The sequence below is a fragment of the Hippocampus guttulatus genome, chromosome 18 (genome assembly GCF_054856545.1).
Source record: "Hippocampus guttulatus isolate MCC_2025c chromosome 18, RoL_Hgut_1.0, whole genome shotgun sequence".
Taxonomy (NCBI): Eukaryota; Metazoa; Chordata; class Actinopteri; order Syngnathiformes; family Syngnathidae; genus Hippocampus; species Hippocampus guttulatus.
This window is the reverse complement of record NC_141278.1, coordinates 859052-876572: the sequence shown is the minus strand read 5'-3', so window position 1 is coordinate 876572 and position 17521 is coordinate 859052. Positions and strand designations below refer to the sequence as shown.

The 17521-nt window shown below is 44.3% G+C and overlaps 1 protein-coding gene across 21 annotated transcripts in view; it reads right to left on the bottom strand.

Moving 5' to 3' along the window:
• The window catches only part of adgrb2 (adhesion G protein-coupled receptor B2), a 99827-nt gene that overhangs the window by 20913 nt on the left and 61393 nt on the right, over positions 1–17521 (bottom strand). For 20 of the 21 annotated variants that reach the window (XR_015103644.1, XR_015103636.1, XR_015103634.1 and 17 more), the window contains 8 exons: positions 13782–13908; positions 9362–9465; positions 9114–9216; positions 8142–8292; positions 5739–5808; positions 4698–4764; positions 2826–2911; positions 736–834 (listed from right to left, as the gene is read on the bottom strand). Coding sequence is in view for 9 of the 21 variants with exons in the window: in XM_086136095.1 (XP_085992221.1) it covers positions 736–834; positions 2826–2911; positions 4698–4764; positions 5739–5808; positions 8142–8292; positions 9114–9216; positions 9362–9465; positions 13782–13908 (807 nt within the window). In the remaining 12 variants the exon portion in view is untranslated. The remainder of the gene's footprint in view (positions 1–735; positions 835–2825; positions 2912–4697; positions 4765–5738; positions 5809–8141; positions 8293–9113; positions 9217–9361; positions 9466–13781; positions 13909–17521) is intronic. The other variant, XR_015103637.1, reaches the window with a different exon arrangement.

Here is a 17521-nt window from a genome sequence, read left to right as displayed (position 1 = left end):
ACAAGAGTGATTAGATGCAGAGAATTGCAGTACATTTGATTTAGCGTGAGCGGTCTGAGACTGCGGAACCAAGACGGCGGTTTACCACATGAGGTATGGCATACCAAAAGCTATAAAGCTTAAACTATGCAATAGGGTGCTTGACAGCAATAGACTTTGCACAAACTTGCCCGGCATTGTGCTGCCCTCAAGTCTCAGTAATATTGCACATTAAACATGTTAGAAGGCAAATCACTCCCAAATATCACCTGACATGGGTCACTTTTATTCTGCATCACCTGAGGACAATTCTCATTAAATCTGATCACTTGCAGTGCAAGTGTTGTTCCTTTCATCGTTATTTTTTACAATTTTTTTTATTCAGCCAGGCACGTCTAAATGTCATCCCGTATTATTACCAACAGCTGGAGATTAAAAGGATGGCGCCGAGAGTAAGAATGGAGAAAGTGTAAATGGAGAGAGCGAGAGAGACTTGAAGAAATGAGACGGCATGTAGCCCCCGCAAAGTGAAAGTCCATCTTTTTTTGTTTTTTCTCTCGGTTGCTGCCCAAAATGGGAATAATCACTTTTTTAAACTGCCTTTTGTCATTGTCAGTTTCTTTTAAATTGGTGGCATTTAGATTTTGCGGCACACTGCCTCAAAATATGGATATAGGGGGCTGCGACGATCACTTTGTGGTCATTACAATTAAAAATAAAACAGAAAAAAAGAGAGCAAGATGAAGATGGACTAACATGGCGCTGCTGGCAGTCGAGCTGGAGAGAGCGGTGCTCGAGATCACGCCGCACTTGGAGCATTTCAGTAGAAGTCGGCTACGCGCCTCCACCGGGACACTTTGGGGCATATTGTGCACATGCGTACACACAAACAGACACAAGTGACAGTGAAGGGAGGGGGTGGACGGGGATGTGTGGAAACCAATGTTCCATATGTTCAATGTACACAGGTGTGCCAGGAAAACAATGAAAAAAAAAGGACATCACAATGAGCGGGAGTGGTAGGGGAAGAAAGACAGAGGCAAATTAAGATCAGATCTTAAAAAGCAGCAGCACAGAAAACAAAAACACAAGTACTAATTTGGAGTGAGAGTGAGGGACAGACATCGCCATGTTACAGCAGCGTCATGAGGATTAACAGATTACGATGACACAGACAGGAAATGTTCCAATCATCGGATTCTGCTGCCAGCGACTGCGTTTCTCATTTTGGGCGAAAACCAACAATTAAATGAAAATGAGATTCATTCCGTTAAACATTTTGATCAAATTTCATTCCAAATTTGATTTTAATCAGTAAAAAGAAAAGAAAATAACTCACACGCTTTATTTTGCGCTTTCCTGTGATTTCTTGTTTTACGGCTGAGAAAAAGATTTGTGTGTGTCTTGCCAGTTAAAAACAATGAAGCCATGCAGTGGCTCCGCTACATTAGGATCCCATCACAGCCCGTTGCTTTCATTCCGGTGGCTTCATAAGAAAACACATTATACTAATGGTAGCCTATCTGTTTGACTCTTTTTAGGAATCCGTTATTTCTTTATTTTTTTACATAACCGTAAAAACAAGTCGGAGTGTATGTGTACAGCAACTTTGTTGTACAGTCTGGTGACAAAGGATGGTCAACCTGCCATTCTGAACGATTGACCGAGTTAATACTTCAGTTAGCTGTTCAAGAGTTCATTTCACTGTTTGTCAGGGACACTGTAGTGGTGGGACGAACAACACTGGTGAGGCAGCACTGTGCCGAGTGCGCAGGTGTGAAACCCCGTATTGGTGTGTTGATCGCTTTAACAAAAAAAAAAATATATATATATATATCATGTGACCATGACAGGAAGTGTATTTTTTTTGTTTGGATGTTTGTTTGGATGTGCCGTGGCAAGTTGTGTTTTTGAGGAAACAAACTATCGGGACGTTGAGGGCTTGTTGGATGGCGATGATGTACACCTGTACCTGTGCCATTTCCTGTGTCAATGTTGGAGTTTTCCTTTGCTTCACCAACATTTTCACAAGTTTGGTCATATTTTGGTCTTCTGATGCCAAATATGGTCAATCTATTTCTCCTTTGGCCATGGTTTACTGTTTTAAATCAAACACATCTTATTGTCAATAAGAGCAATTCTTCAATGCTGTTTTCTAAAGCAAGGGAAACTGGTGTCCGAGAGGAGAAATCGCTTTGGAGCAGAGACACTTAAAAACCTTTTGTTCCTCAATAAAAATGTAGAAATGAGTCCTTCTTTTTTCCTACACTGTGAACACTGCGTCACAAAAGCCCACCGTTGTTTTTGTTTTAGCCATGGTTGACCCTGAGGTCTTTTTTGTTAAGATGTGATGGAAACTAAAAAAAAAAAAAAAAACACTTTTCCTTGCAAACTGGGATGTTTTTGGCCACTCGGGACTTGATGGAGTTGGGGACCTTCATGTTGTGTCCTGGACACCTCAAGAAAGGGCACAACAATATGCGGGTGCCAGTCAGGACAAGAACCATTTTTGTATGGCGTGACCGCAAGTTATCTTGATCACAATCCCGGTTTATAGCATTTAATTAGCATTCTGTCCGGTGCTCATTTTCGTGTCCGTGAATAGCACGGATGGACCGGCAAACACCAAACGTATCATAAAATGCCGGCAGAGCTCAAAGAACCACCATAAATAACAGTTGTTTTGTAGTTTGCGTCTTGCAGGGGTTGGGGGGGGGGGGGGCGGGCAATTCAGACAAAGTGTAAAATATATTTGAAGCAGCAGAAACTCCGTTGTCTCCAAAGAAGCACGGGCACGGTTGAGTATGCCTTTGTGTGACTAAACTGCTTGAGTGTGAAGTACGTACCCCGCTCGCTGCTTTTTTGACTTGTCGGAGATGCCGTCTCGAGACATGAGCTTGTTAAACACCACGATTCCAATGAGCATATTCACCTGAGGGAGGCAGAGGAGGATGTTTGATGAAGATCGCGGTAATGGCTTGCCAACAGGGACTCTCATCTACAATCACATCTCAATGGCTTTGTGTTTTCAGATGAAGCGGAATCCGAGATTGCTTTTGAATTGTACCGCCGATTTAGGAACGGGAAATGACAAAGTTAAGGGCTGAATGTCTCCCGTGCTTTCTTTTCGTTCAAGAAATATTTCAAGCTTTTGCATACTTTTGCTAACACCGGCGATGTTGTTGCCAACAACACATTCATCGGACACTCATTTTCTTCACCCGGCATCAACACGTTACGGTATCATTCCTTGGCACTTTAAAAACAACCTTTTCCATTTCCTTGGCCAAATATCAAGCAGGCATCGTTATCTCTGGAAAGAGAATAGTCCCACTCTTGACTTGGACCTGAATTGATGTGAGAGGACCAAACATCGCTTGCGGTCAATGTCCACGTATGGACAGTATGCACTGCAAGATAATACTGAAGGAGTGACGGGCAAAGTGAACTGATGAGACTTTGGCTCTCATCGATCAGCCAACGGTCCATTCCATGATGTTTCATTTCATTCATTTTAGCTCTTTATAGCTCCAGTTTGTATTTGAGGTAAAAACTGAACTGACTAGATATGAACTTTTTCTCTCTCGGTCACGCAACTTTTTTCAGCTCGACACCATCGCCCCAAACGAGGCGTCGGTTTCCCCTGGTCACGTGACATAAAAGTGATGGACACGAGCCTGGAAAGGAGACTTTTCCACAGTGTCCACTCCCACTTTTACTCCACACCATGTCATTTTGCCCATCGCCACAAGAAAAACAAAAATGTGTCTTGTTTTTTTATGCCCCAGTTTTCGAGCAGCTGTTGGCTGTTCTAATTCCACTCCAAACATTACCCCCCCCCCCCGGCAACACCTGCCTTGCATCGGGCAGATTGAACCTGTTTTTTTTTTTTTTTGTTTTTTTTTTAATCTCGCAGTTGACAACACACCAGATTGCGCAAAGACCGGTATCAGGTTAGGCATGTGTGGATCCAGCTCTGAGTACCGGCTTAATCTTGATCTGCTTTTTGTCTGAGGTCTGCTTTATTAATTAGAAGTTGGGTCGTGTGGGAGGAGACAATGCTTGACATCTGCCTGTCAGCAGCGTCTTGTTGGGAGGGCACCAACCACAGCCGAATCAAGATTTTCTATTATTATTTTAATTAGTACTGGGAAGCAGAAACACGACACTATCAGGCAGACCTGGGCATTTGACGGCCCGCGGCATGCAAAGAGTTGCTTGGAATGAAGAAAATAAAAGATGCAGTACTTTCAAAATTTTGGATAATGCGTATTAGGCCTGTGACATATTCTTGGAATGAAGAAAATAAAACCCACTTTCAAAATGTTGCATCGTGCGTGGCCTCAGACAGCACAACTTTTACTTTGAAACCTGTTTACGTTGTGCGTGCGTCGTTTACGTCCAGGTAAAATGTACATCTTGACTGATGCTGACTGCCATACTAATCACAGTGGGTTCTAATTTCTTTGTGGAAGTCTGAGTCGTGGGCCAAGTGAGATACAATTCCATTTGTGTGTGTGTGTGTGTGTGTGTGTGTGTGTGTGTGTGTGTGTGTGTGTGTGTGTGTGTGTGTGTGTGTGTGTGTGTGTGTGTGTGTGTGTGTGTGTGTGTGTGATGGTGTAGGTGGCTGTCTGTGACCATGTGTCATCCCTTGCCAGTCCAAATTAGGATTTTCTGTTTTCCCATATGTTTCAAACTATATAGAATTGAACACTCACCAATACTATGACAGCAGCAGGTCCAACAAAGGCATAAAGCAACCCCCCCTCAAGGGATAGCCAGCAACTACAAGAGAAGAGGGACACGTATGACACAACTGAGCTATAGGATGCAAATTCCACCCTCAGCCTCTCGTGTTGTCAAGTGGAGTTGCAGAAACACACAGTAGTTATAAATCCCAACATATCAAACTTCATATTTCCCTAAGTTGTTTCTTTTTGTCAAAGAAAAAAAAATAATCATAGTTTTACATTTTGGACCAGATGCTGCGGCTCAGGTCAAAGGGTCCCACTCCGTGTCCAGTCGACATATTTATTTATAGCTCTGATACTCCCCCGAGTGGTTTTTTTCTTTTTTTTCCCTCCTAGCTAGTTACATAATCTCTGACTGAGTCGAGTCAAGCAGTACATCTCCTTTGCATCTGATCAGTGTCTCTGCATTGCAGTCAGTCAGTGAACTGATCTTTCCGTCTGTGTCGCCGAGATGGCTCGTGTGTACGAGGCGGCATCGCCTCAAAGGGAACGCGGCTCGAGATCTACCTGTGACGATGTGTCTACCGCCTCTGTTCTAGCATAAACCAGTGTCTGAGGATTCCACCTACCGCTTATTTGCGCGAGCCTAACTCTAATGAAGATGCATCGCCGTGGGGGTGGGTGGGGGGGATTAATCTAAATGCCATTTTCATTCAATCACAATAAATGTTACGACGCTCTTTCATTTGATGTCTCCTTATTGGACCTCCTGATGGTTAAAATGCCATCTGGAAACGATGAGTTAAAGTAGCGTGAAGCGTCGCGGAACATTTTTCATTCTCTCCCACTCCCGAGAAGGTTAATCCTCTCCAAAGTAGGCGGAGGTGAAGCTCATTGCAGCCACAGTTCAAACAAAATGGACAAGTTTGGGCTTGTTACTTGGCAGTCCTACAGCATGCTTCTTTTTATTCCTCCTGCTTATTTTAAGATGCATATTTATACACCCAAGAGATTAAAAATGTAGTTTGTAATGGTGCCTTGGTCAGGGGGCGAGAACACGGTACTCACTAGCTGGCGGTGCCATAGCCTCTGGCTCTGGTGAACCCGACCGACACTGCTACAACTAAGGCTGGAAGACCTGCAAGGCAGAGAGAAAAAAATCCCACTCGTTTGAATTGGATTCTCCAAAAAGAATGTGAACCCTTTCAATCGTATGCTTTCGGCAGCTACGCGACATTCTCAACATATTTGATTTGTAGGTCGGTAGTGCTCCCTGAGCCAGAGGTCGTTATTGAGGTTATTGATGGGTGCATCAATAACCTGGCTCGCATCCCATCTTTGCTGTTTTTCATGTCTGACATCAAGCGATTCACTTGCACAAAATAGGAACACTTTCTGCAAGTCATTTGAGACACGCATGCACCGTACGTCCAAAGTTGAGAAGATATTGCATTTGGTACTCCAAACATATGCATGAAATATGTCCATCGAGGTTTGTGTGAGACCAAGTAAAAGAGTGGGTGTCCCATAGTGACACCGTGGCCCATCATGAGCTTGATTGTAAAATCTCCACGTATTTAAAGATGCTGCGATTATGGCCACCGAAGCAATTGGAACAAGAGACGTTCCCAAATCAGTCGGCAGGGAGCCTGGCCGGTCTACAAACCAGCGTGGAAACCTTTCAATTCGACAACAATCGGAACCCAGCAAACACCAACCAATAAATAGGTCGTGCGCCTATTGCTCTGAAAAGCCAACCCCGGATCCCGTTTCTGTCGTCATGGAATTCCATCCCATAATTGAGCGAAACATTGCAAAATTGGCGGCAGATAACGTCTACTCCGGCTGACTGTTTCATGAATAGGAGGCGTCGCTGCAAAATTCTGTCACGCTTTTCTGGAGCTTTCGGTCAATATGTGACTATACAAACATCTGTAGTATACATCCTGCCTCCTTTCTTATCCGGGAAGGCCATCAGCGTGGTGGCTGATTAGACCACATGGATCAATAGGAAGTGGAATGAAGTGAGCAGGTGAAAAACCTTGCCGGTCGGCGTGCAGATCTTATCGTCTGTTGATTGTCCTCGAACATTCCTGTAGTACGATGAAGGCAACAAGAGAGCCCTTTTCCACCAAAACAAACTTGGTGCTCGTTGGGCGCTGTGTTTAGTTGGCGCTTAACGAGTTCTTACCAAGAACGTCTTTGGTTTCAAAGCGCCAACCAAGTACGTCATGAGGTCATCGTAAAGCGTCCCTGCTTACGTCCACGTTGACCCAAGAGTTCCTGCGCGATTAATAATAATAATAATACTAATAATAGGTGGCTGAGTGTATGGGGCCGGGGAGTGTGGAGTGGGGGGGTTAATACAAATGAAAAATTCTGCAAATTGAGATTTCACACATGACGCTGGAAACAATTTCCCCACATGGCAAGGAAATAATCTGCTCCATTTTTATGTCAAATGTCTTTGTCACCATGTTCTCCATCAGCTGCCTCCCGTCACGGAGCAGCAGCTCAGTCTGTATCCAAGTCATCAAAGCATCCTCGCGGATATTCACAGTTGACTCTGGCATACCGATGAGAGCTCGTATATTCGGTGCGGAAGTGAAAGAAGAGCTTTTACATCACAGGGAAGCGTGATGGCGAATGTGAGGAAAGTGGAGGCAATTAACGTGAAGTTTGGAGGAGGAATACTCGAGCACGCCGGTAATGCTATTAAGTGGAGCCAAATCAAATGAACAATCAGTGGGCTGGTGAAGACGGGCAGTGTCGAGATTCACGCCGTGTCTCCTTTTTCGGTGCATATTGAATGGCAAGATGAAAGCCCATTCTCTGGCAGAAAAACATCAATCTAAGAACACAGGAAACATCCATGAATGGAAACTTCATGGCAGCAATCTCATTTTGTCTCCTGTGGCAGCTTTGAGTTGCTTGTTTGTCAGCTGTGGAAGAAATGAGAGCGACTGGTTCTTGGGTCAAGTGTAGGTCCTCTGCGATAATTGGAAAAAGCAACACGGCGCAGCAGCAGGCGGAGGCAACGCTGGGTCCATTTTCTTAGAGGAATTGATAAACCGAAAGGAAAATGGCTTTTATTTCAGGTTCTTATCCACGATTCAACCCAACTTGCGTTCCTACGCTTTGGAGAAGGATTTTTCAATATGTGCGGTCTTTCGCATTAATAAGCGGCATTCGTATGGATCAAACGGATCCCAATCAAAAGTCCATTTTCTCGTGTCTAAGAACATCGTAGATGCTCAAATCCAATCCTCAAATAGTGGCCGCGATAAGCACCCATGTTTGTTAGGATTGGAAACTGGCTCCCCACTACCACTTAACGCACTTGCATTGAAATCCAGGTTCTGAACGAAAGAATAAAAACGGCATTTTAAAAGTTCAAAGTTGCTCTCGTCAAATGCAAAAGTAACCACGTGGTCATTTGTGCACAGCGTTGTTCTCGTGGGTTAGACTCACCCCAGCCGAGGCACAGAAAGCGCTTGCGAATGAGTCGTGACCTCATTTTGCCGATGACCGCCAGGTAGGACTGCCAAGCTTCCGTCAGCACCCAGCAGAAAGAGGCCAAGAAGAAGAAATGAAGAAAGGCAGCAGTCACGGTACATAGGCCCTTAGGAGAGAGAAAACGTGTATGTATAGAATATAAACAAACCTATTCAACAAATTAAAGTTGACCCACTTGTGAAAACTTTGAAAAAAATAACGGCGGCAACGCAAAAAAGATCCCACTGGCAAGCGTAACGTCGTATGGAGATTTCATAGACAAGTCTTATGGACCGCAAGAATGATTTGGGGGAAGGGGTTGGCTTGATGTTGGAATGCGGCAGTTTTCGATGGCCATTAAAAGTACCCCGCAAAATATGTAGTTCTGTTTTGTGTGTGTGTGTGTGTGTGTGTTGACTCTTGTGTTGTATGTGGGAGTGAATGCCCCTGTCTTGATTAGGATCTCTCTAGAGACTAACGAGCGGCCCTTCCTGATTGGCCAACAAATAACAGCGCCAAGTTGAAAGATCCTTTGTGGAGTGTAAATCGCGTTTTTGTACTTTTTTTGCCTTTGGGCTAATTTTTAATTACATTAAACCTGTTACCTTGTTACCTCGGACCGCGTTTTTTTATATATATATATATATATATGTATTTATTTGTATCACTCCCTTGGGGACCCAGAGCGATTTCCTTCCCTTTTATGTTCCGCACCTAACCCTAAACGGCTGCGGAACAGAAAGCATTATGGAACTCTAATGAGACTCTAATATTACAGGGGAAAATACGATTTGTTGTATATCATATTACTTTGCATACTGCAATCTCATATATCAAGTCCCGTATATCATTCTAGTCATGGGTTCATTATAATGTCGACCAAGCGGTGTCGGAAATCGAATCCATGCATACAGTTTATATTTCTGTGTCCGTATCACTGTGCCATACCTTGCTAAGCGTTTGTGATTGTCCCACCAAAATCAATAAATTGGAGGCCAGGATGGAAAGGCAGAAATTCACCAGGATGATGGACCTCTCGGAGCGGATATACCTTACAGCACACAGGATAGAAAAAAAAAAAGACGATGATGTACCGTATCTCCATAGATCGACTTCTGCCGTGACGACACGCACGTGCACGTCTGCACGCAATGTCGCATTAAGAAAACAAACAAAGAAACAAAACATGCAAATACCTCCAGAAGGCAGCATAGATAAGAAGCAGGATGAGCAGAGCAGAGCAGGAGACCCCGCAGCCCACCATCAGGGGCACCGAGGGCATGCCGGTGGGACCCATTTCCTGAAGACCCAGATCGGAGAGGAAAGTGAAGGGGGGAAAAAGTTTGGGCATTCCTGTTCATGGTAGCGGCCAATAAACATGGCTCCAGTTGGCTTGGCTTTTGCTATTCTCGCTATGGTGTTTGGCCTCTCTCCCAGGAAAGGAATGGCGCCGTTACGACACTATGCACCTTGCTGCCTCCCAAATGGGCTTCATGTTTGAGTTCTCAATCACAGTTTAGTCCCTCAGCTGACTCACCGTCTCCTTCATCAAGATTTATCTCACTCACGCACACACACGCACCGCGAGGTGTCTTAATGCAAATAAAGGGTGCAGTGTGTGTGCCTGCGTGCACCGTGTAATTGAAAGGCTGGATGCCCGTGAGTATATCTGCTCAAGATGAGTCAAGAAAATTCAGCACGAAGAGTTGGAGGGCAAGTGAGAGAGGAAACATATAGAAGGAAAGAAAACTTGAGCGTCAAAGCTATCCTTTTTGGTTAGCCCCCCCCCCCCCCCCCCGCCCCACATGCCCATCAAAGGAAAGCAATTTCTCCAGAGGAGAGCGGAATAGGCTGCAATATCAACATGATACGCTCACAAACACATTGGGCAAAGTTGCAAAATCAAAACTCCCTCAATTTATATTGTACCGCCGGCAAAGATTTAGAATAAGGTTGGACCCGAGACCCGAAGGATGACTATTTCATGATGCTGTTGAGAGAAAGGTCAATTAAGTGATGTCCATGTATCCCACACAAGTACCGGATTGCGAGTGCGTTGTACTTCAGTGTAAACTGAATGACCTCCAAATGGCTGGCTCTCATGTCAAGATCTGGAATTATGATGCGATGCACCGCTACACGACGACAACAAATATAACGCGGCACGTGTAGCTGTCCCTAATGCTGCGGCTGCTAATTGCCGGGACATGTCAATGTTTTACCGGGTCAGTGGATCGAATATGAAAGTACACAACAAGGTTGGGATACATTTACTCTTAAATTACCCTCTAACGGACGAGACCAAAAAAAAAAAAAAACCCTACTCGCTTGTGTAATTTACCCTACTTACATCCACAAATCGTCCCTCAGCTCTTCATTGTGTCAATTTGTTTGACCGTGTTTTCCTAATTAGTTAGGTTATGAGGGTGATGCGATTATGCGTCTATTTTCATGATGCGACAGTACATAGAAGCAAATACAAATCGGGCTACAGTGTCATGCAAATGTATCGTTGCAGTTGCACCCGGTATTTGCTTGGATTTTTATTTGCTTAATATCCGTGCCTGTGTGTGAGAGAGAGTGAGAGAGAGAGAACAAAACAACGTTAGAGAGCCCCTAATAAGATGAGAAGGTATGCATGCCTCTGCTGTATATGACCGAGTTCTCCTGAGCCTGTCTGATTACCATGAGATGGAAAAGACAGATATTTTCAGCGCAGGAAGTATAACCTACTTAGCGTCGCTCACAAACATCCCTCTGCTGCCCCACTCTCGCCGATCACAGTGTCCAATCCTCCTTTTTCTCCCAAACCTCTTTCTTCCCAAACCGGGCCGTCACTCCCAATTGTGACTTATTCTGACATTTTACTCCACTCGGCTATTCCGTTCATCACTTTACTGAATATTTTGATCCAATTGGAAAGACTGATAGAAGTTGCACGGGGAAAAAAAAAAATGGCGCGGTCCTGAGCGCATGGTCTGAAAACACATCTGGTAAACAGCAGCAAATCAGACTGTCTGTGAAGGCTGAGATTGTCCCGTACCTTCGAAAGGGAGTCTTCCAGAAGAAGCTCAACCGAGACTGCCAATTGGCAAAGTCAACCATTCCGACAATCATCCGTAATGGCGACAAAATCATGGCGTAGTGCGAGGCCAACAGATTGAAAGATGATCGAAAATGGCTTTGGTTGTGCGGCACATCCCGAACCGGAGGAGGCGCTGACGGAAATGTTTTCTTCAGACCGTGTACTCGTATTTATAACTGACAGCTTTACAAATGGTCATCCTGTATTGTACGTGGTAGTTGGCGGCCATTTTATTGGAACTGTTTACAACAAACTACCGTTATAAAGTACAGCTATGTCCCTCGAGCCAAACCAGACTCAGTCATTGGTTTGGCAACCAAACGGCCTGTGATGGGCAGCACGGCTTCTCAATCACCCCCGGAGCCAACCCCCCACTTGTTTTTTTTTTTTTTTTGTAATTAAATATAGAGGTTAAACCTCAAACGCGAGCTATACTTTGTCACTCGCATTGTCCTGAGCTAAGCCGTCAAGACTGAACTCTGCAATGACGGATAATTCGGAGGACGGCGTGTGTGTGTGGCTTTTGAATTCATGATGTGTTCACCTGCTGCACAAAAGCGGCTGTCTGAGTTTGCATGCGTGGACCCGAAAAGTGTCATGCGTTACCTAATTAACTGAGTCGATGGCGCTTGGTTTAAGAGAATATCCAATCTCAGCTGAAATTGAAAGCTTACCGTGAAGCACCCTAAAGCGACATAGCGCACTTAGTGCTGATCGCAGCAGCTCCCCACTGAGTGGCATTGACGCAAAGGCATTAACCCGTGCCTCCTGGTACTGGCTTGAATGGGTTGTTCCCAAAGTCAACGCGCTTTTGCTCTTTTGTCCGAGTTGACGCAACGCGCGCGGCCTGCTTGACAATAGTGGTTGAGTCTAGTTTGAAGAGTCCAAGCAGCTTTTTCAGTTCTACCTGAACCAACTCATTGATAGATTGCTTTCTGGACATTGCTTGAGACACTGTCAAACACAAAAGAGTCCCCCGAACTGTTCCCACAAAATTGGAAGCACAGGATTGTCCCGAATGTCCTGATCCTGACTGACAGGTTCATAGGCAGGTCCTCCGAATAATGTGTTCGACAAAAATATGGAGAGTAAATGAACACTCAATATTCGGTGTCATGAAAACGATACGTTAGCTAGTCACTTAGTGTGCCTAAAATGCGGAAAACTGCACAATGTTTAAAAGCAACAAGTTGTTTGGATTATCTGGGATGCATTCATATGTATATTTTTGTGTTTGTTTGTTTTTTTCAACAACTTAATGGTGGCAACGTTCTTTATGTTGATAGATCTCCACTCAAGCTTGAAGATCTTTACCATGGCGACCGATGCATTATTAATTACTGCGGCAAAAATGCAAACCGCTCGACTGTTTCTGGGCTTCTTCCTCTGCACTTTCTTTCATGTTCTCTCCAAATTGACACCTTTGCGCCTCTTCCGTGTGTACATGGGCTCCATTTCACACACTCTCCTTTGTAAGCCGCATGACACCCGCAGTTACTCTCGATGGATCTGTTTCTGTCCGGCTCGATTTTAAGCATCAAGAGGGGTAACGCTGGCAAACTGCCAGCCGATTGCCATCCCACATACACACAAAGCCACGTACGCACAAGTACCGCTGCGTCTTTTGCCAGTCTCGAGGAGTGCAGTCTTACTGCGGTGAACGTTTTGTGAATGTTGAAGTAAGTAACTGCACAAAGTGGGTTGGGGGGGTGGGGGGGGGGGACAAAACAAAGCAGGTGAATAGTGGCGGTTTAAAAAGAAAAAAAAGGTCATGGAAACGCGACACTTGCTAGATAAAAGGGGAGGTGCAGCATTAGATAAAAAGGACTTGGTGGACAGTGGGAAGAGTAGTTGGCAGCCAGAGGAAGTAAAGCAGAGTGCTGTCAGGTCTTTGGAAAGTCTATTAGCACCCAATGAGAGAGTGGGTCAATCTATAAGAACATGCCCCCCCCACCCCAAACAATTTAAAAGCCTTTTTCAATCATGTCAAACTCACACCACAAGCCACGTGAACTATTTATAGCAGGTTTTGCACCTCAGGCAAAAACACATACAGTCCCAATAAAATACTGGCTGTCCTCTTGACGCCTCTTCTCATCCATCACATGCACACCAAAAAGTGACCTTTACTAAGCTTGAGATTAAAAAAAAAAAAAGAACAAAATCAGTCTTGACAACTGCAAGGCTGCATGAAACCTGCTCCTGCGACAATATTTAACAACGGTGGCAGTAGTCAATTTGCAAGCATTTTCTTATGCATGGTGAGGTGCTTGTTATAATGCATATCTTTTTTTTTTTTTTTAAGTCAAACTTCACCTGCATCATCCATCAAATTCTCACTATAATGACAAGAAACTGGCACCTGGAGTCTGCTGCAGGAATCCAACTAACAGGAATGCCATCTAAATGTACACTACGCTAACAGCTCACTGACCTGACCCTTGGTAGTAGCTGCCTAATTAGTCCCCCCCCCCCCCCCCCACACCCCCCAAGTCCCAGAGAGTCCATCAGATTATGCAGTGGTGACTCACCGGCTCTTTAGCTTGCTGCGCTAACACAGCGTAGGTGGATATCCTGCTGCACAGGCATTTGGTTTGGACAGTGGTTGATGTGAGCGTTTGGCAGCCTTCTGTGCCCCAGTTTTCAACGCCAGCTTCCCTGGAGGTGGGGAGAAATGGGGGGGGGGGTCAGGGGATGGCATGGGGGACATCAACAGGGATTGTGAGTATCACATGGCCACACGAGTGTATGTTCACCTCGGAGGGAGAGAAGGAGGAACCAAGAGTCTCAGGGGATAAATCGTCTTCCACCTAACAACTGTCAGTGTCAGAATTCGATTTGTGTTTAGATTACCTTTGTTGTTCAGTATACTCTCTTTCTCCTGCCTCCCTGCGTGTTTGTTTTTATTATTATATATTTTTTTTGGGTCCTCTCCCATCGCGAAACATGACTGTCAGGGAGGTATTCGGTTGAACAATATCTTTATTCTTGTTCGAAATACAATTGCTTCCGTGCTCTTCTAATTCAGGAAATCTCTTCCTCTCGGCGGCGAGGGCAAAGCTCCCTGCTCTGTATCACATTCACTTTTGGGAAGTGAGGATAAAACAAATCTGTTCAATTAGATCTGAGACTATAAAAACAGACGGACGGCGCGTGTCTTCACGTCCCGTCCGCGACACCAAAATGAAGCCAACAAATCCTGGATAGCTCGAGTCGGTATGTGCTCTCGTGATGACATGGTATCATGGTCCAATCAAATGCTGCCAGTGATTGATGGGAATCTCCTCAACAGAAGAAGCGTATGGTTCTTGCATCTTGGCCTCAAAACTTAACATCCTTTTTGGTTCTGGGCTGCCGGTGCTAAAATTCAGCGTGTCACTCTCTCTCAACATGAAGTCCCCCAAGTATGTGCGCACACGAAGGTATACACGCAAAGAAAAGTATGGATGGATGGATCCGCAAACAGTCATCTCCTTCTGACAGTTATGACTTCAATATAAATCCCTATTCATCCACATCTGCACATTGACACTTCAAAGACCCGAGGCAGGTAAACGAGTCACAAGGATGACAGCCTACGGAGAGTTTTTCGGGCGTACGAGTAGAAGAGACAGAAGACAGACGGGAGGAGAGCAGGGGAATACGGTGGCCATTTTAACTCCACAGTCAAATCTGCCAAACGAGAATCGAGTTGCATATGGGGTCCCGAATAGATGTATATATTGCTTCAAATACTTTAGCATGTTGGCATGCTTTTTATTTACATTCTATAAATCTACATTTTCAAATAAATCAGTCCTGCCGTCTCATCGTTGCATTGGGAGTAGGTGTGCAGCTTCTTGTACCGGTATATATATTTTTAAAGCCTCAGATCTCAAATGTATACTGCAACCGTCGTAATACAGCGCACGTCAAATATGAGCAGGTTGATTGCATTGTGATAATCTTCACAGCTGTTGTTTTATAAAACGGAAGTTAGCGTTGAGTTCATTGGTCTTGGCAGTTATCTGTCAGTGTACACAGGGATTAGGTGTGCAGTTTGAGCTGGTCAACAAATCCTAGTACTATATTTGAAAATACATTTTCAAAATGTTTGTTTCAGCTTCACAATGGTGGGACGGCTAAGGCTTCTCCGAAAAGCAAGTCAAGTACAACTTCATTGTCAAATGAGCCGTATGTGCAACATACAGCACAGATGAAATTTCTTCCTTCTCAACCAGACAACAAGAGTTGTCAGTAGCCACCTGCATTCTCTATGATAGGATATGAGCAGTGAAAACAGCAATCATCATGCCGCATTGCCCCCCACAGATACGCTTACTGCAAGATCTCCACTTGTGGATGATTTATTTATTTATTAACTGCATTCTTCCGTGTGGGAAACATTTCAACATGACCAGTATCTGCCTCAGCTGAGCTGTTAAAAAGACACAACCTATTAAGAAGAGGCCCGTCTGTGTGACAATCAGGCTGGTGAAATATTTCAAATCTTGAATTTAGGTGAAACACCTCTCACCTGATTGCCGTGCTAAATAAAACATCAGCGCCTCACCGAGCCCACCATCCTTTTTCCTCTGGGGACCATAAATGTCTGCACCAAATGTCATGGCAATCCATCCAACTCTTGGAGCGCTATTTTTTTTCACACGCCAGACTAAAGTCGCAGAACAACCAACAAATTGGGACAGAGTGGCAAACAGCAGCTCCACTACAATACGCTTGTGGAATGATTTTTCAAATTTAACGTTATTTTCACTGTTTGGGAGTCAACGGCGTTGCGGCTGTTGAGGCCAAAGTTGGTAAACGACCTTCTGAGAACCAGTAAAAATTGACCTTTTATGTCTACACAGAATAAATTGGCGCTGATTCTTGACTGAAAGGGCAGCACGATGAAAGCCAATCGCACAAGAAAAAGGTTAAACATGGTATGAAATTTCAAAAAAGACGTTGTAGATGAAAGGAATTTATCTCAGTGCAAGTAAATTTGCCGTAAAAGCAACCCTTTTATGGGCCTCGCTTGTAAATGCTGAAAAAATAATGTTGCCAAAGGCTCCCATCCAATGCAACTTTCACTGAGTCCTGAGTCAGACTGCACTTTTTTGGGGGCTAGACCAAAGTCAGCAAATATTGGCCGGGATCTTTTTAATATCAGATGCGTGCCAATATCATTGTACGTGAACACAGTCATTAATGTGCTAACGCTTAACACTGTAAGCTAAATATTGTCAAAAGTGATTTATGAGACTGAACGCAAGCCTTCCATTTTACACGTTATATAACCTTTTAGGAATCGTCCATTTTGCAGGTTGTCTGAAATGCTTTTCGGGCTGCGTGTGACATTGAGTGAATGTGTCATAAATAACTCTCCTCTTGGATAGTAATCCAAAAAATAAGTACACTCAAGTGATGTGAAATGACCCACTAAGATATTAGTATGGATCGTTTACATAGATGCATATATGGAAACAAGAGGGAATAAAATCAACATGTAATCAGAATCAGATTTATTGGCTATGTATGCAAAAAACAAAACGCACACACGTGGAATTTACTTCCCAGTTCCAACCTGTTCAGAGGAAGACAAGACGGCAATAATCAACATGGGGAGACGGAACGAGAAGCCTGCAATAATTGTAATTATTACTCATCGATTCCCGACCAGCCAGAGCTGCTCCCCTTAGCCCCTTTAAATTCAGCATACTTGAGGCGTGCGGTTTACGTAGCAGAGATCAGCGTGCACAAAGTACGCTTCTAAGTAACTGCAAGATCTCTACTTGTGGATGATGTCAAGTTGGCCGCTGCGAAGCCTTCCACCCCTGATTGTGTGATAACCCCCGATTTTTTTACACAAGTGTCGGCGATACCTTATGATTATTTTTTTTTTAAATTATGTGTCTGTTTCCTTTAGAGCCTTTATCAAAACCTACATTATAAATCATATCAGTTCTCTAGAATTATGATGAAGAAAAGACAGGACAACTCAAGACGCATGTGGTGCCAGAATGCCTTTTGTCCCGCGGCATGGACAGTAGACTTGCCTTTTCCGCTCGTACATGCGATGGGGAAATAAACACTTGGAGAAAATGTTCATAGGACGCACCATGCATCGAGGCCTTCCGAACATCCATTATGTAGAGCGCACACTTTTACGCAAGAACATCTGCCAAAGATGTTTCATGAACGTCCACGAATGTACTTGACCCACATATTGACAACGTGCGGTATTTATTTATTTTTCTTCCGTCGTCTCTCGCTGAGAGACTGCTGGAGC